Source organism: Bacillus rossius, chromosome 5, assembly GCF_032445375.1.
Source record: "Bacillus rossius redtenbacheri isolate Brsri chromosome 5, Brsri_v3, whole genome shotgun sequence".
Classification (NCBI taxonomy): Eukaryota; Metazoa; Arthropoda; class Insecta; order Phasmatodea; family Bacillidae; genus Bacillus; species Bacillus rossius.
The window spans coordinates 60,683,135-60,700,674 of NC_086333.1; the positions used below are offsets into that span (position 1 = coordinate 60,683,135).

Below are 17,540 nucleotides of genomic sequence, written 5' to 3' on the forward strand. Positions count from 1 at the left end.
ACTCATCTTACTTATATTAGCAGCAATAATTTTGTGAAGATCTTCAAACTGGGATCTGCTTAGTCTAAAATAGTTCTTCAACTGCTCATCAGTAAGATCCCTCACTAATGTGTGGAACTCCCCAAAACGTTCTTAATGTCTTACGTATGCACTTAACCAAATCCATTTATTATTCGCTAGTAACACTCTAACTGCAAATTCTTCATTTTCTGATTCGGATTCTGAACTAAAGATCCAGAAGCACACGTCTGTCTCACATCGTCACAGTTTGGGTCCCTGCCTCAGAATAAAGTGCTATCTCCTGTCTCCTGTTTTTACGTATCTTTACTGAATGCAGTACTTTGCTACTAGATCCACACATAACTTAGCAGGGTACTCTTAAAATATCCATAACTTATAATCCTCATAAAAATACACATAACTTTAAATATGTTGTAATTTTAAAATAATATGACTTAGAATACACGCAAACGAACTATAACAATTTAGGAAAACAAAACTTAAAATCATCTTAATTTAGGAAATCACAACTGCCATTTCGTAGGAACACGATACTCAAAAAACATCACGTTAGAAACACACAACTTGCAACGATCGCACGCTACAGAATCGCAAAGCATTTGTGCGTTCTTAGTTGTGTGTTTCTAAGTTTAAGACCATCAGCTGCGCACGTACTGAGGGTCGACGTTGGCGGTCGCCTCGTCCATCACGAGTATCCTGTTGTTCCTGAGGATGGCCCTGGCCAGGCACACCAGCTGCCTCTGGCCGACGCTGAAGTTGGACCCTCCTTCGTTCACGTGGAAGTCCAGCGAGCCCACCGACTCCTTCAGCTCCACCTGCGCGCAGAGGTCGCCGCTCAGCAAGCGTCGACGGCGAGGTGGGTGGCAGTCGGGGACACATCGCAGGTTTCATCGCGGAGGCAGCAGGGGGATCCAGCACCATCACATCAGTTTTCACGTTTAATTTCTCCATGTGATTGAATTTTAAAATAAAATTGATTGTCGAATTAAAATCTCCCGGGATAGCAGACCCTTTTAAACTCCAACGCTTAACTCACAGAAATTTAATGTATGATTTTGCATGAGAAAAGAAAATTAAATTGTTTGTACCGCTGTTTTTATTTAAATGTTTTTAAATCTTTATTTGTGTAAACCGTCAAAAATAAGCTACTTGGAAAAAGCAATTTTCTGCCGCTTCTGTGTATGGTGCATGTCGGCCTATAATGAGAAGGAAATACATTATTGGTTTTATGTATGCACGTTGCGGTCATGCCACATTCGTTAGGAACCATCCCAGCATTGGCAAGGAGTGATTGCGGGGAACAGTTGTTATGTATTTTATATTATATATTTTCCCTGTAATTCTCCAGATAATTTCATATTATAAAAAAAAAGGTTGTTTGTAAAGTCGGTTTACGGACGATAGTTTAACGTGACGTCATAACAAAACATTGATGAAATGATTGCATACTTTTATGAATAAAATTGAATCATTTTGATTGAATTATCACTATTTTGTATGGATACAAAGAAGGAGTGAAATGAAATCTACAATTTAATTGATAAATTTACTTTTATTTGCATTCATTAATTCAAATTTGTTTATTAATTTAACAAAGAGATTATTTTAACTATAACTTTTATACATGTTTGTTGTTTAACTTCTTCTGATCTGTGTTATTCTGTTAAGGATAGGACGATGATAGGAAAAGTAGGAAACGAATGGGAGTGTTTCAAGTTTAATGTGCCTCGAAAAAGTCAAATCTATGTTTGTTCCAATCGAGCGGAAGAGAGACAGATGCGGCGCAAGCGTACAATGAGTGTAACGGGACACCGCGTAACGGGACAATGTGTGTTACGGGACACTTTTTCATGCGTGCAGCCGGCGTTCATCGAGTTATTAGACGTTGTCACGTCAAAAATTTTACAATTTTTACAAATCTTACTGTAAATGGTTTTACAATAAAAATCAGCACATTTTGTAAAGATCTATTAATTATTGTCACTCTTGATGTAGTTCCATTGTTCCTCAAAGTCCCAGTTCCATAAACCATTCAGATTCTCAAAGAACATCTGGAACAGAGTCCTAGCTGCCAAGAAACCTTATATCTGGTATAAAATAGTGCGACATTTAAATGATTTTTGTGCAGGAACAAAATTTTAATTCAAACAGAAGGCACCTTATATGGTCTCCATTGTATCCATTACTAGATAATACACTCATGTACAACTTTGAAGATAGAGCATTTAATCCAGCACTTTAAAACCTAAATTCTGGTACACATATGTACAACCTGGCCCATTTCATGGACCATTCATACAGTCTACACCCCAAAATAAAATTTACATGGAACTGGAAAGAGAAGGTAAATTTCTATTCCTGGATAAGATGCTTGTCTCAAAAAGACCAGATGGAAAACTGGGCCCCAGTGAGCATACTAAACCTGTACACATAGACAGATCTTGAAACCTGACTGAAGCAGAAATCAAAAGTAGCAAAGAAACGCAGACAACAATATACAATGACCAACACAGCTAATGAGAAGAGGCTCAACATTATTGGCGGATACAGAAGACAATGGTAGAAAATTCTTATCATGATTGGCTAACACCTGAGCCTATAGGAAGAGGACTCTCGTGATTGGCTGCCTGAAAAAAACCTAGAAGAATATGAAGAGCCTTAAACCTTACAGCTTTCTAAAACCTTAAGAACCCTGCTGCAATGAAGAATAAAATATTTGTACAAACTACCACATCAATGTGGCTCAAATTTGAAAGACATGCTATTTTATTAAATATTATTTTGTATATTTGAAAAACGTGTCATAAAAGTAAATATAATAACTTAAAACCCTTATAACCCAAGAGGCTAACAACAACACTTAAAAAAATTGCAGATGAATTGTTAACATTTTTTGTTTACTAACAGACGCTTAGTACTGGAGTTATAAGATTTATCAAGTGTTTACAGCTACAATATGTTTTTTTTTTTCAAATTGCTATTCAAAGTGACTTAAACTTTTGAACAGGCACATATTCCATGCACTTAACTCTATAGGCACAAAAATATAAAGTCGAGTGACTCCTAAGGGCATGATTAACAACCATTGGTCGTCGAACTAGTGCAATGTGATTGTAGAAGGTTCAGTCCCAGTGTTTAAGTACCGTGTGATTGTAACTATTGTTGGCAGGCCCTGATGGAGGTGCGAGGGTACCTCTTCCAGCGCGCTCCACAGCCTGTGGTCGTCGAACTAGCGCAATGTGATTGTAGAAGGTGCAGTCCCAGTGTTTAAGTACCGTGTGATTGTAACTATTGTTGACAGGCCCTGATGGAGGTGCGAGGGTACCTCTTCCAGCACGCTCCACAGCAGGTGGTCGTCGAACTAGCGCAATGTGATTGTAGAAGGTGCAGTCCCAGTGTTTAAGTACCGTGTGATTGTAACTATTGTTGGCAGGCCCTGATGGAGGTGCGAGGGTACCTCTTCCAGCACGCTCCACAGCAGGTGGTCGTCGAACTAGCGCAATGTGATTGTAGAAGGTGCAGTCCCAGTGTTTAAGTACCGTGTGATTGTAACTATTGTTGGCAGGCCCTGATGGAGGTGCGAGGGTACCTCTTCCAGCACGCTCCACAGCAGGTGGTCGTCGAACTAGCGCAATGTGATTGTAGAAGGTGCAGTCCCAGTGTTTAAGTACCGTGTGATTGTAACTATTGTTGACAGGCCCTGATGGAGGTGCGAGGGTACCTCTTCCAGCACGCTCCACAGCAGGTGGTCGTCGAACTAGCGCAATGTGATTGTAGATGGTGCAGTCCCAGTGTTTAAGTACCGTGTGATTGTAACTATTGTTGGCAGGCCCTGATGGAGGTGCGAGGGTACCTCTTCCAGCGCGCTCCACAGCAGGTGGTCGTCGAACTAGCACAATGTGATTGTAGAAGGTGCAGTCCCAGTGTTTAAGTACCGTGTGATTGTAACTATTGTTGGCAGGCCCTGATGGAGGTGCGAGGGTACCTCTTCCAGCACGCTCCACAGCAGGTGGTCGTCGAACTAGCGCAATGTGATTGTAGATGGTGCAGTCCCAGTGTTTAAGTACCGTGTGATTGTAACTATTGTTGGCAGGCCCTGATGGAGGTGCGAGGGTACCTCTTCCAGCACGCTCCACAGCAGGTGGTCGTCGAACTAGCGCAATGTGATTGTAGATGGTGCAGTCCCAGTGTTTAAGTACCGTGTGATTGTAACTATTGTTGGCAGGCCCTGATGGAGGTGCGAGGGTACCTCTTCCAGCACGCTCCACAGCAGGTGGTCGTCGAACTAGCGCAATGTGATTGTAGATGGTGCAGTCCCAGTGTTTAAGTACCGTGTGATTGTAACTATTGTTGGCAGGCCCTGATGGAGGTGCGAGGGTACCTCTTCCAGCGCGCTCCACAGCAGGTGGTCGTCGAACTAGCACAATGTGATTGTAGAAGGTGCAGTCCCAGTGTTTAAGTACCGTGTGATTGTAACTATTGTTGGCAGGCCCTGATGGAGGTGCGAGGGTACCTCTTCCAGCACGCTCCACAGCAGGTGGTCGTCGAACTAGCGCAATGTGATTGTAGAAGGTTCAGTCCCAGTGTTTAAGTACCGTGTGATTGTAACTATTGTTGGCAGGCCCTGATGGAGGTGCGAGGGTACCTCTTCCAGCACGCTCCACAGCAGGTGGTCGTCGAACTAGCGCAATGTGATTGTAGAAGGTGCAGTCCCAGTGTTTAAGTACCGTGTGATTGTAACTATTGTTGACAGGCCCTGATGGAGGTGCGAGGGTACCTCTTCCAGCACGCTCCACAGCAGGTGGTCGTCGAACTAGCGCAATGTGATTGTAGATGGTGCAGTCCCAGTGTTTAAGTACCGTGTGATTGTAACTATTGTTGGCAGGCCCTGATGGAGGTGCGAGGGTACCTCTTCCAGCGCGCTCCACAGCCTGTGGTCGTCGAACTAGCGCAATGTGATTGTAGAAGGTGCAGTCCCAGTGTTTAAGTACCGTGTGATTGTAACTATTGTTGGCAGGCCCTGATGGAGGTGCGAGGGTACCTCTTCCAGCGCGCTCCACAGCCTGTGGTCGTCGAACTAGCGCAATGTGATTGTAGAAGGTGCAGTCCCAGTGTTTAAGTACCGTGTGATTGTAACTATTGTTGGCAGGCCCTGATGGAGGTGCGAGGGTACCTCTTCCAGCGCGCTCCACAGCAGGTGGTCGTCGAACTAGCGCAATGTGATTGTAGAAGGTTCAGTCCCAGTGTTTAAGTACCGTGTGATTGTAACTATTGTTGGCAGGCCCTGATGGAGGTGCGAGGGTACCTCTTCCAGCGCGCTCCACAGCCGGTGGTCGTTGAACTAGTGCAATGTGATTGTAGAAGGTGCAGTCCCAGTGTTTAAGTACCGTGTGATTGTAACTGTTGTTGACAGGCCCTGATGGAGGGGCGAGGGTACCTCTTCCAGCGCGCTCCACAGCCGGTGGTCATTGAACTAGCGCAATGTGATTGTAGAAGGTGCAGTCCCAGTGTTTAAGTACCGTGTGATTGTAACTATTGTTGACAGGCCCTGATGGAGGGGCGAGGGTACCTCTTCCAGCGCGCTCCACAGCCTGTGGTCGTCGAACTAGCGCAATGTGATTGTAGAAGGTGCAGTCCCAGTGTTTAAGTACCGTGTGATTGTAACTATTGTTGGCAGGCCCTGATGGAGGTGCGAGGGTACCTCTTCCTGCGCGCTCCACAGCAGGTGGTCGTCGAACTAGCGCAATGTGATTGTAGAAGGTTCAGTCCCAGTGTTTAAGTACCGTGTGATTGTAACTATTGTTGGCAGGCCCTGATGGAGGTGCGAGGGTACCTCTTCCAGCGCACTCCACAGCCGGTGGTCGTTGAACTAGTGCAATGTGATTGTAGAAGGTGCAGTCCCAGTGTTTAAGTACCGTGTGATTGTAACTATTGTTGACAGGCCCTGATGGAGGGGCGAGGGTACCTCTTCCAGCGCGCTCTACAGCCTGTGGTCGTCGAACTAGCGCAATGTGATTGTAGAAGGTGCAGTCCCAGTGTTTAAGTACCGTGTGATTGTAACTATTGTTGGCAGGCCCTGATGGAGGTGCGAGGGTACCTCTTCCAGCGCGCTCCACAGCAGGTGGTCGTCGAACTCGCCGAAGGGGTCGAGGTTCTCGCGCACGGAGGCCGAGAACAGCACCGGCTCCTGAGGGATGATGGAGATGCGCTGCCTGAGGTCGTGCAGGCCAACTGCCTGCGTGTCCACGCCGTCTATGAGCACGGAGCCGTGCAGGTCGGCGAGGCGGTACAGCGCCGAGATCAGCGACGTCTTGCCGGCGCCCGTGCGACCCACGATGCCCACCTGTCGGTTCGAGGATCACAGCTCTTGAAATGCATCGGACTTAACTCTAGAAACAGATTCGTGGCCATAACCTGTAAACTTTACTTAATATCTAGTGGTAACATCCAAATCTATATCTACATTTGGTTAAAATATCTACGCCCTACATAGATATTTAGATCACTGGTAAACGAAATTGCATGCATTAATCGTGAATTTATTAATTTGGTTTCTTAAAAATTAACGGGTACTATCTTCAGGACCTTTAACGTGAACCCATAAAAATTATTTCGGTTAGTTAACAGTATATTCTAAACATAATTATGTATAATTCGGAAACTTTATTCTTCATTTTACAAGCGTCTTTATACTGTTAAACTAAACATTGAAACGCAAGACTAGGAGGTAGGAATATAGCATAGTTTCTGTGATTTTAGAGTTATATTTGACCGCGAAGAATCTTTCAAATATTTGAGTTGTTTTTTTCGTTAATAATTCCTCGATTCACTGTTATACCAAAGTGTGTGTTTGTGTGTGTGTGTGTGTGTGTGTATATATATATATATATATATATATATATATATATATAGTGACAAAATACTCTCGTGTAACTGTCGGGAACACTACAAATTTATTTCATTATCAACGCAATATATTTGGTAAAGTAGATATTGAATAATGTATTTTTTGGTGGTCACAAAACGTTTTATAGTGTACTTCCAGAATGCAGACTGTAATATTGCTATAAATAATTTAAAAAGCCTAATTAAAGAAATTTCCAACCATCCAAACATTTTGTTTTGTTTGCTCTAAACAAAAAAAAAATACCTTTATAGATTTAATATCAATATAAAAAATAAGCTTTCAATGAGAAACGAATTTATAATGTCTCTCTATTGTAATCGCACTAAAATAAGTAACAATTCTTTAAAAATGTATGACACTCACTGATAATGCACTTCACTACTATCAAAAAAGTCTGGCAATGTTTCACTGATTTTATTTGAGAAACTTAAAATTAATTGAAGTCAGATATCTTCTATTTGAAGCAGTTTGTGCTATGTAAGTTTTAGAGGGTACAGTATGAACCTGCAGCCCTTACATACTGTTACCTTCGTGACGAGCAGAAATATTGAGCCTTGGCAGCATATGAGTAGCGGAAGTAAAACAAACATGTCTCACGACGGTATAAAATAGCTCATGTTCCCTGTTCGTATGTGAGCCATCGAATACTTGGAGAATTCTGCTTCACTATGATAGTAAGATACGATATCTCTAAGAACACTTGGCAGGCACAAGACAATAATCCTTGTGGCAACGTGTCTGACATTTGTTTTTGTAGAACTCTTCAAGCCAGAAGAAATTACAGGCCGTGCTTTTGCAGTCCCTACGCATAATAAGAGTCGGGAATAGCCAACGTTCACCCTTTGGATCCATGTAAGGTTTCTTCCTCGCTGAGATGGCTTAAGGTAACTGTGTTATCGTTGGACAGATGAACCGAATCAGTCATTTGGCTAAATGGTCTTGTGCATATTGAATGCAAAGTCATTCTCGTTTGTTTCGATGCAAGAAAGGCTAGACTCACATGCAGTCCGGTCAGCGTGCAACTCGGGACGGCATGCGAAACAAAGCCCATTTGAAAGTTAACATAGACCAAGGACCGGTGTCTGTGTAAACTCTAGGAATAAAATTGCTTTGGAAAAATCTATAAAATAATCATTTTAAAATTTCACCTATAAATCATAAATACCTATGTAACTACTATCGAGGGTTCAAATACGTACATTTTTAAAAATTACACTGTCTAAAATAATATTACAAAATGTGAAGGGACAGTGGAGGTAACTAGTGGAAAACTTAAACTTTCACCCTTATTTAAAGCATTTAACAGTAATTTATTTAGGTAATTTTGTGCCAGAGTTCTCACACAGGGGTCTGAAGTTGTCTAAAAACGGTTCAATATTAAATCATTACCTGAAACCTTGAAGGTAAATGTTATAGTTCTAATATATATACATATTTGTGTATATATTACCTTGTGTGTAGGAAGGATGGTGAAATCCAGTTCTTTAAGAACAGGAGGGTCATTTTCGTTGTAGCTGAGGGACATTTTTAGAAATCTTATACATCCTTCCTGAGGCCAATCTGACGGAGGCTTTTTATCTGAAACAGCCCCGAAAAACAATAATTGCTCACCCATTACAATAAAATATACGGTATGCATTATACACTTTAAATTATAAAATTAAATAAACTGGAAACAACTTGTGTAATATTTTATAAAAAATATTTTTGTTTGTTAATAGTTGGTTTATGTAGGCTCATATAACTAGCCACGGCTATGCAACAATATTTATCTATTTTTAATGCAATAATAAGCTGTTTAAAAAGTACATTTTATGACTATATAGAATTATAAATCACTATTTTACAAGTGTTTAGTCTCAAATATGATGAATATAAACATATGTGAGGGAAGCTGAACAGTAAAAACGTTTCATGAAAAATATGTGTCGAGCCTAGAGACACGTGATACAGCCATAAACTTATCAGAATCAAAGATTCATGCCAAGAAAAAAACCTGGAATTGTGCTGTACGTCTGTGTTTGCCTTAAGTTAGTATCACGTCGACGGAGAATTTTATTGAAGGATTACGAAAATATCCATGTTTATTGAATAGATCGATAGAAGACTATATAGAAAGCTGATATGCGGGATAATGCCTGGGATTTGATTTCAAGGGCAAGCTATCATATAAATAAAAGCAACTTTTCATGTTATAAAATATGTACCTATATTTTGCGATTTAAAATGTTAATTGCCGACTATAAACGTTACGTTTTTCACGACATTTTTAGGCCTACTAGATAATGTTATCTACGTCTTAAAGTACCCACGGAATTTTTTTTATTTGAGCAAATATACTGTGTGATAATAATTATTTTATTGATATAAAATATTTTTAAAAAAATGTAAACACGGGGCTTACGACACTATGATGGCAAATCACAATCACAAAAGTTAAACCCATAAATTTGACTTAGTCCTCCCGAAATTGCGTCATCAAATGATGAAATTCTCACAATTATTATTTTTTTTACTAACTTTTATGAACCTACGTATTTATTTTTACCAGGACCGGCGCGTCCATATAGGCGAACTAGGCAACCGCCTAGGGCGCCAAGTAGCTGGGGGCGGCGCAGCACAACACATAACAGCTCATATAATATGATTTAACGATCATTGAAACTAGATGAAAATGGAATTTTTGTAACACTTTGGAATGTTTATATTGCTATAAGTAATTATTTAAAGTCCACGGTGACCTGTTTATGATTTGTAATAAGTAAAAAAGTAAAAAAAAGAGACAAAAAAAAACAAGCCTGCTTACATTTGATTGTTGACAAAATCTTAGGCTTACGTGATGTATTTTGAGGCAAGGAAAAAAATATATTTTTTTGGGGTGTCCCGCGGGCGGGGTGGAGGTGGGGGGGGGGGGGGGGGGGGGGGCTCTGGCTTTTTTAATGTTTTTCGCCTAGGGCGCCAATTTACCTTGCACCGGCCCTGATTTTTACGTTCACATACAGTGGGGGCCGGCAGAAGAATATCGTCATCGCTCCGATCCCACGGCATGCGTGTAGCTGGACTATCATGCCCGGCCACCTGGGCGCAGGAGCTACCTGGCGGCGACTCGAGGGCCGGCTCCGTGTCGAGGCGGGTGTACTCCAGCACCCGCTCCACGGACGTCACCTGGCTCACCAGCTCCGTGGACATGCGGATGCCGTACTGCACGAAGCCCGTCAGCATGAGCGCCTGCGACAGGGCGAGCCCCACGCCGGCGCCGAACGTGCCTGGGGACAGAAGTCACTCGCTGTGTTGCATACCCTGCGTCTTGCAACTGCTCCCCGATCCGACAGTACTCAAGGGTACAGGTGTCTATCCGTTTTAAAAAGGCCATTTACAAAAAAAAAATACAAACTTATAGAAATGAGGTTTATATTAATGGAATAATTATACATGCCCACTGTTTTTTTCTCATCAACTTCGGAATATCGCATCAAAAAATATTGTGACAATCAGCAGCGATGCATTAATGAAAACGATTTCGGGACTTTTTGGCAGCTTATCGGCAAATTTGACACGCCTTTTATCGTTTGGACGGCGCGGTGCTACAGCCCACGCGGCTCGAGTTTCAATGGCGACACTTGGACAGGTAGGTGTTCTCTGCGTGCCTCGTCTCTCTGAGGTGACGTGGGTGCGACCCGTGCTCTCTTCACATTGGAGCGTGTGTGACTTCTTCCTGCGGGGTCAACTCAAGGAAAATGTTTTCAAACATCGTCCTAACACCTTGGAAGAACTGAAGATGCGAATTCGGGTGGATATCAGAGCTATAACCCTCGAAATGTACCAAAAAGCTGTTGGAGAGTTCAGAATTAGCCTTAAAAAGGGCATCGCTGCTGATGGCCACAATCTTCCTGATGTGATGTTCAGAACTTTATAAACAATGAGCGTGATTCCAATAAAATAAACCTCATTTATGTAAGTTGCTCCGGCTGTTAATAGACTTTCAAAACCAATAAACACTTTTCGTAGTACTAATGGCTTTTTCGTCCATTATTTTGGTAGCAAAGTATACATCTGCTTCGTGTTGATGATTAGATTACAGTGTCCTTGATGACCCTTAAACTAGGATGAGTGATTACCAAATCAGAGGTGCATCGCTGAATGACATGAGCTTGTTATCAATCAGTGAAAATTCTGAAAGGGCATCGGAAGTTTCGTTAACATCGATAATATTGTTACGGGAAAAAATTCTAGAGATAGCAGCACCATCACAAAAAAAAATTATCAATATTTTTTTTCCAGTACATTTAAGTTGGGTTTATTTCATGTTATAATCATTAAAGTTTACAAAATATATTTCAAGATAGTTTCGCTCTCATAAAGTTTCATTTGGCACACCAACACTCTTGGTAAGTCCTCCGAATATAAAAAAATGATTATATACTATATAATGACTCCAGATACTGGTCCGCTATCTGGATGGAATGATCTAAAAAGTGAGCTCTGTGCATGCGCCGAATTCGGGCAACAGATCGACAACGGATAGGACACGAAAATCAGTTACCTTAAATTAAGAGTCTGGCTGTGTGCTTACGTGCACGATGAATACGGTTAGCGTACATGTGTAACATATTCAACACCTAAAACCCCCTTTTTTTGTCTTGAAATACCAGCCTAAAACCGTAGACTCGCATTCCATAGGACACCCAAGGTCCTGATTTCGTGTTTCCAGTGTTTCTCATAATCACTCCAGGAAAATGCTGGGATGACTCTTTTGCCATATATAGACTATGGTCGGTTCTTTCCCCTATTTACTTGAACCCTGTGGTTATAATTACTCTTCGATAACAACTTAACTGGGCACGAGAAGTCAATCCCATGTGAGACACGATGTTATCACCCCCGACTGGCATATAACTCGTTACAGTGAAGCACACACATTTTTAAAGTTTGATATAAATTTCCTGGTGTCTCTATTTTTATTTGGCGGTCAAAAACAGAAGTGGTCAAAAACAGAGGCATAAAACTACAAAAATGTCAGGAATATTTAGGAAAGGAGTCTTTAATAGTAATCCCAGAATTAGCCTGGAGGTGTTTCGAGAAACAAATGAAAACAGAAATCAACATGGCCAGTAGGGATTTTGAACCAATGTCATCCTTGCCACTGCGCGACCACGCTTTGTTTTATAAACTAATAATGCCATGATACAATATGGTTCTCACTTTGGTTGGACGCTGTTTCAATTTCACCATTCCACTATAAAGTTTTTTTTTGGTGATATGCAAAACACTAACTTAAATTATTCAACTCTTTCTTCTCTCTGGATTCGGTAAATATTTTGGCTGATATATGTTCCTTGTGAGTTCCGTTAGTATTTTTCGCTGTGTAGAATTTGCAAACATAATGGAAATGTTTGAAGAACCCACAGCAATGGAAATATTCTACTTGATGCATCTAACGTAAGAACCGTACAGAAAATAAACTGAACGAGCTTATTTGGAACGTGGTGATGATGGATTACCTTCCGTTCCAGGTTGCAAAACCCGATAATCCTAGGAGACAAACTGTCAAGGAGATCACTGGATATAATTATTTGCCAAAATAATCTCTCATCATCTACATGCCAACAGGTAAAAAAGACTGGGAATGCATTTATATTTCCTTTATTGCAGGGTATGAAAGAAGTGCGTGTGAGCAACACAACACTATTCTCATGAATTTTAAAATATTTAAATCATATTTCCTCGCCACATGAGAAGTAAGGAGACCATAAATGACACATGCCCAAAGTTCCAGTATTTAATGGTGGAGTCGTTAGCCATAAACAAAACCAGGCACTTCTTCATTCAATATGCGTTGCAATTAAATGCACAGAATTAGATTGACCCGTTTTAAAACTGGTCACAAGCTGTCCACTGGATGTGTAGCATTTACTGAATATCAAGCTATAAACCGATTTTTTCCATCATCAACATCTGAACCAGTCGAAACATGCTCATGTTAACGAGGTCTTGTTTTTTATTCCACCATGAAAAAGTAGCTTGTTTAATATTCAGTCATGGTGTATAACACTCGCTTGATTTAAAGCTATTTTAAAATAAACAAATTATCCACATTAAAGAATAATCCACGTCTCACCTTCAGGAGAAAGCAAGAACGTGAATGCAATGATCCCGATGAATACGTTGCTGAAGTTGTCGACCCACACGCCAAATGCTGCGTTTGAATTCAGAAATAGATTCCAAGCGGATGTGTGTCGGTCCTATGGACAGAATAGATTCAATTAAATGTATAGAACATTCTTCAGGAGTCTAAACAATTGGGTTTAATTTGGCTCCATGGATCACTAGCTAGCAATGCTAACAGTCACATCGGCTCAGCGGTAATGTGGTAAGGTCCATGTTGGTTTTGGCTTTACTGCTCAGGTGACTTGACATAAGCATCATCATATATGATTAACAAGTGTGTGAAAAATTTAGAGAGACATAAAAAAATGCACAAGACCAGATTTAAATTAACAAATTTTTAAATGGTTTATCTGAAACTAAAAACTGTAAAAATTATTTGAGGGCAGCCACAAAATTTTATGTCAATAAATATATTTCCAGATATAAAAACAAAATAATTTTGTAGCATTTACAAAAGTGGCTATTTGTAAAAACAGAAACATGTGACATTTTAACGCTGTTTTGTTGAGATTACACACCTACTTGTTTGCCTCTAAGTGATGTTTTATAGGGTCTTTAGTAACAAAAATATTTCACGAGGGCCTCTAAAATGGCATGACTCGTCAAGTATTCGATCCCCCTGTTACAATTACATCTTAGCTGGAAGGGACACGTCCAAATGCGTATCCAGTTCCAAACCGAAAAAAAGGAGGGGGTTGGTGTTTTTGTTCCTGTTTCTGTTCTTTGTTTTTTTTTCTCCCAATTCGGATGAGAAGGGATAATAGTAGGGGGAACGTAGCAGTTCTGGTTCCTTTTAAACTCGACACGAAATGATCCGGTCAGGAGACGGGGATGTTTGAGGCAGGAGTGTGGCCTGACTGGATCCTTTTTTGTCGGTTCTAAAATGAGCCAGAACTCCTATGATATCCCTACCAAGATATGCTGCCCCCCCCCCCCCCCTTTTTCCTTCTGATTATTATGCCATTGGACACATCCAACGTGAACAGCGATCAGACTACAGGCGTGTCTCTGCCGAAACGATGGAAGTTTTTGATCACAAACTTCAGATGACGGTGTGTCGCACCTGGTAGTCGTCGAACTCCTTGCAGACCATGTCCTGGGCCTTGCAGGACCGTATGGTGGTGAGGCCGTTGATGGAGGCTGACAGATGCGAGAACACAGGGCTTCGGGCTGCGGACAGATCACCAAGCTCTTGGTGTGATTGTGAACTTACGCACATCCTCGTCACTGAATACCTTATGGCCCAACCAGGCTAATCCGATAATGTCTAAACAACTTGGTGTTAGGTATCACATTGTGTTGTGTAAGTACAGATTTCAGTAGTCAAACTTACTAAATGGTTTACAGATTTCAGTAAATCAAGAGGCTGGCGTGTTAGGCACAACAATGTGATACCTTTCATCATACCGCCAGAGAATTACATCTTTAGAACTTGATGTTAATAATACATATCCGTGTCCACAAACACAAAAATCTAAAACATCTTTAAGTAGGCATCTGTTCCAACTGACTTCACATCATAAGTAGAGCTACGATTATTTCGCAGTTTCATTGAGAAGCCAAGTAGACTCGAAGCACACATACATCCTATGCTTAACATGGACACAGTGCTCCTGAGTTTGTTATAAACAAGTTGAAGAAGTGGTTACACAATTTCGTGTAGCCCTCCAAAGGATCTGTCCTTGTTATCGACCAATAAGCCCTGTAAAAATTCTTAATTATAATCAGGCAAATTGAGTCTCGTTTAAATTGAAAGGAATCCGCGAATAATTATGATTCTAATAATAAGACTCTAAGCTAAATTAATCATTATTAAAGTTCTCCCGTCATCCAGCTGTCTCTTTCAGTGATAATTTTTTTTTACAAGCGATCACTGTCGGAAAGAAGGAAGTATGTTATTTGTTGAAGGTTAATAAGTAGAGTTTTCTTATAAACACTAAAATAGTTTTTAAGGCAAAAAGTTTTGTCACTAATGAAGGAAGGGATACTCGTTAAATATGTAGTTGGGCGGTATTTGTTAAATAAAATTTAAAAATCCGAAAATACTTTTATTCTATGCTCTTTAACTTCCTCTTTTCATTAAACCTGGCGGAGATAAGAAATTCCAAATACTTTAGGAGATATCGCCGTTCTTATTTTGCAATACAAGACCTGTGCAATCATTCGACCGTGGCCATTTTTTTATTTTGCCGTGTTTTTGTGAATGCCTAATTAATTAAAATGGTCAATTAGGTCAGGTCAGTTACATTATAAATACTTTCAAACTAAGCGGACATTAAAAATAATGTGAATTAATTTTAATGGTTGTTTAGTATTAAAGAATTTATAATGTAACTGACCTGAACAAACAAACCAGGACAAAGGATGAACAGTAGGAACTCACGTAATTTTTTTTATTTATTACTTGCGCAACAATAACCAAATAACAAATAAAACATTAAAATTTGAAACGTTAAAAACTCACATAAGTTAGAGGCGGGTACAATTCCTTTGCCATTAGTAGAAAATGATGTAGTCGTTCACCTACGTCGCGAAAAAAAACAATCATACTCGTAAACATGAAACAATGGTTAATCCCGCATGAATGCACAGGTATTGTGATGAAAATTAAAAAATTCGATATCTCCTAAAGTATTTGGAATTTCTTATTTCCGCTGGATTTAATGAAAAGAGGAAGTTAAAGAGCATAGAATAAAAGTATTTTCGGATTTTTAACATTTTTTTTTAAACAAATACCGCCCAATTAGATATTTACCGGATACTCTCACTTGGGTTACTTCCGTGTACAGAACGAGACTGAATTCGACCAACAAAACATGTTCATCACGAAAATATGTATAGAAATCACCAACAAGACATTGTACAAAGTGATCCCCAAGGCTGGTGTACAGTTTTAAAATGGGAGTCAACAATTTTTTTACTGCAAATCTTAGATAAAGTAGGTACGTACTCTGAGCATCTCGGACATGTTTACTGAAACGAATTTCTAAAAGATAAAACAAATAAATTCGCTGTCTTAAAAATGTCATGAAAATAAAATTCACCTGACAGCATTCGGGGCATGAATTGGTAATTTGTTCCTGGAAAAAACAGACCTGATGTTCCGTAAGCCCTGGAAACAGTGCACGGAAACAATATGCGAGGGATTGCACTCACTGATGCCCTCGAGTCGCTTCAGACTTCTTGCAGACGCCACGTAGAACATCCTTATCGACACGAACAGCACGGCGACCACAAGCATGGGCGCGATCATGATGTAGTTGACCAAGAGTACCATCGCCAGAATCCCGAACATCATCAAAAATATCTGAGAACAATAAATATATATATACACGTTAATAAACATGTTTAAAAAAATTTTTGTTTATTTATTCTTATGATGTGAGCAACATTAAGATATCTGTGAGGGAAGATATTTTTGATTTATAAGCAAAAATAACTGGATGATATAATTTGGTTTAATCTAGTTGAAAACTTATAAAGGTACACAAAAACGTCATATTGGTTTATAGGCTAAAATAATTTTTAATCGCTCGATATCGAACATTCGCCTTCGTTGAAGTCAAGAGAACAAACTAAAAGATTTTATGAGACCAGTGTTAGTTGTTAGGCGTCTGAGGCACTCGTTGAAAAATTATTAATATAACAAACACTTTAATTTTATATACACAAAATATTTATTAAAATGTTAACAAACTTTATTATTGTGCAAATGAAAATTATTTCTGATATATGAGTGTGTGTGAAATAATAAAAAAAAAATTACAAATAATTGTTTTTGGTGAAGAACCACTTGAAAAACTGCATGAGTGTTAAATGTCTCTGGTCATTCAATAATCTTTCTGCTGTGGATTCAATTCAATATACACCAGTATGGCAACCATATTGGCAATGCCATTGGTATGAAGGTGCTCAATTGAATAGATTTCGCAAAAACATTAGCATGATACAATTTTAATGTGCCGTAACATCTGTTCGCGATCAATTTAATCCTATCATTAGCACCGGAGAATTGACACAAAAGTGGTTGGTAGATTTATATTTGCAAGTGAAGGTCAACAACTTCAATTATATTAAACAGGTATACGCGGTGAAACGTGGAAAACTAAGTCATGGTTCGCTACTTTATCACTGAAAAATGGTAAAACTACTGGCCTCGTCAAAATATGACGCTATGCCCCTAGGAATTCAATCTTTGCGCCACAGACTCGGCAGCAAATTTGTTACTTTCGTCGTTGTCGGCCTACTGTGTTGGTCTGTTCTGACTTAAAACCTTTCACGGCATTTTATGTGCTGCTTTGACACGTAAAATTTGACATCAGCTGATATGGGCTTGCTCTCCGAATATGTGTGCATTCAACTTTGTTGTTCATTGTTGAGGTGGTTTTTTTTTTATAGGACAACCAATGTTAACGAGCAATGGTGCGTGTTCGTGAAATGAATA

The 17,540-nt window shown here is 40.0% G+C and overlaps 1 protein-coding gene across 3 annotated transcripts in view; it reads right to left on the reverse strand.

Moving 5' to 3' along the window:
- LOC134531874 (ATP-binding cassette sub-family C member 4-like) overlaps window positions 1–17,540 on the reverse strand; it is a 73,422-nt gene that overhangs the window by 9,962 nt on the left and 45,920 nt on the right. For all 3 annotated transcript variants that reach the window (XM_063367883.1, XM_063367884.1, XM_063367882.1), the window contains exons 16-22: window positions 16,253–16,403; window positions 14,160–14,266; window positions 13,047–13,170; window positions 10,024–10,194; window positions 8,379–8,506; window positions 6,119–6,364; window positions 676–836 (exon numbers count right to left, since the gene is read on the reverse strand). In XM_063367883.1, the coding sequence (XP_063223953.1) occupies window positions 676–836; window positions 6,119–6,364; window positions 8,379–8,506; window positions 10,024–10,194; window positions 13,047–13,170; window positions 14,160–14,266; window positions 16,253–16,403 (1,088 nt within the window). The remainder of the gene's footprint in view (window positions 1–675; window positions 837–6,118; window positions 6,365–8,378; window positions 8,507–10,023; window positions 10,195–13,046; window positions 13,171–14,159; window positions 14,267–16,252; window positions 16,404–17,540) is intronic.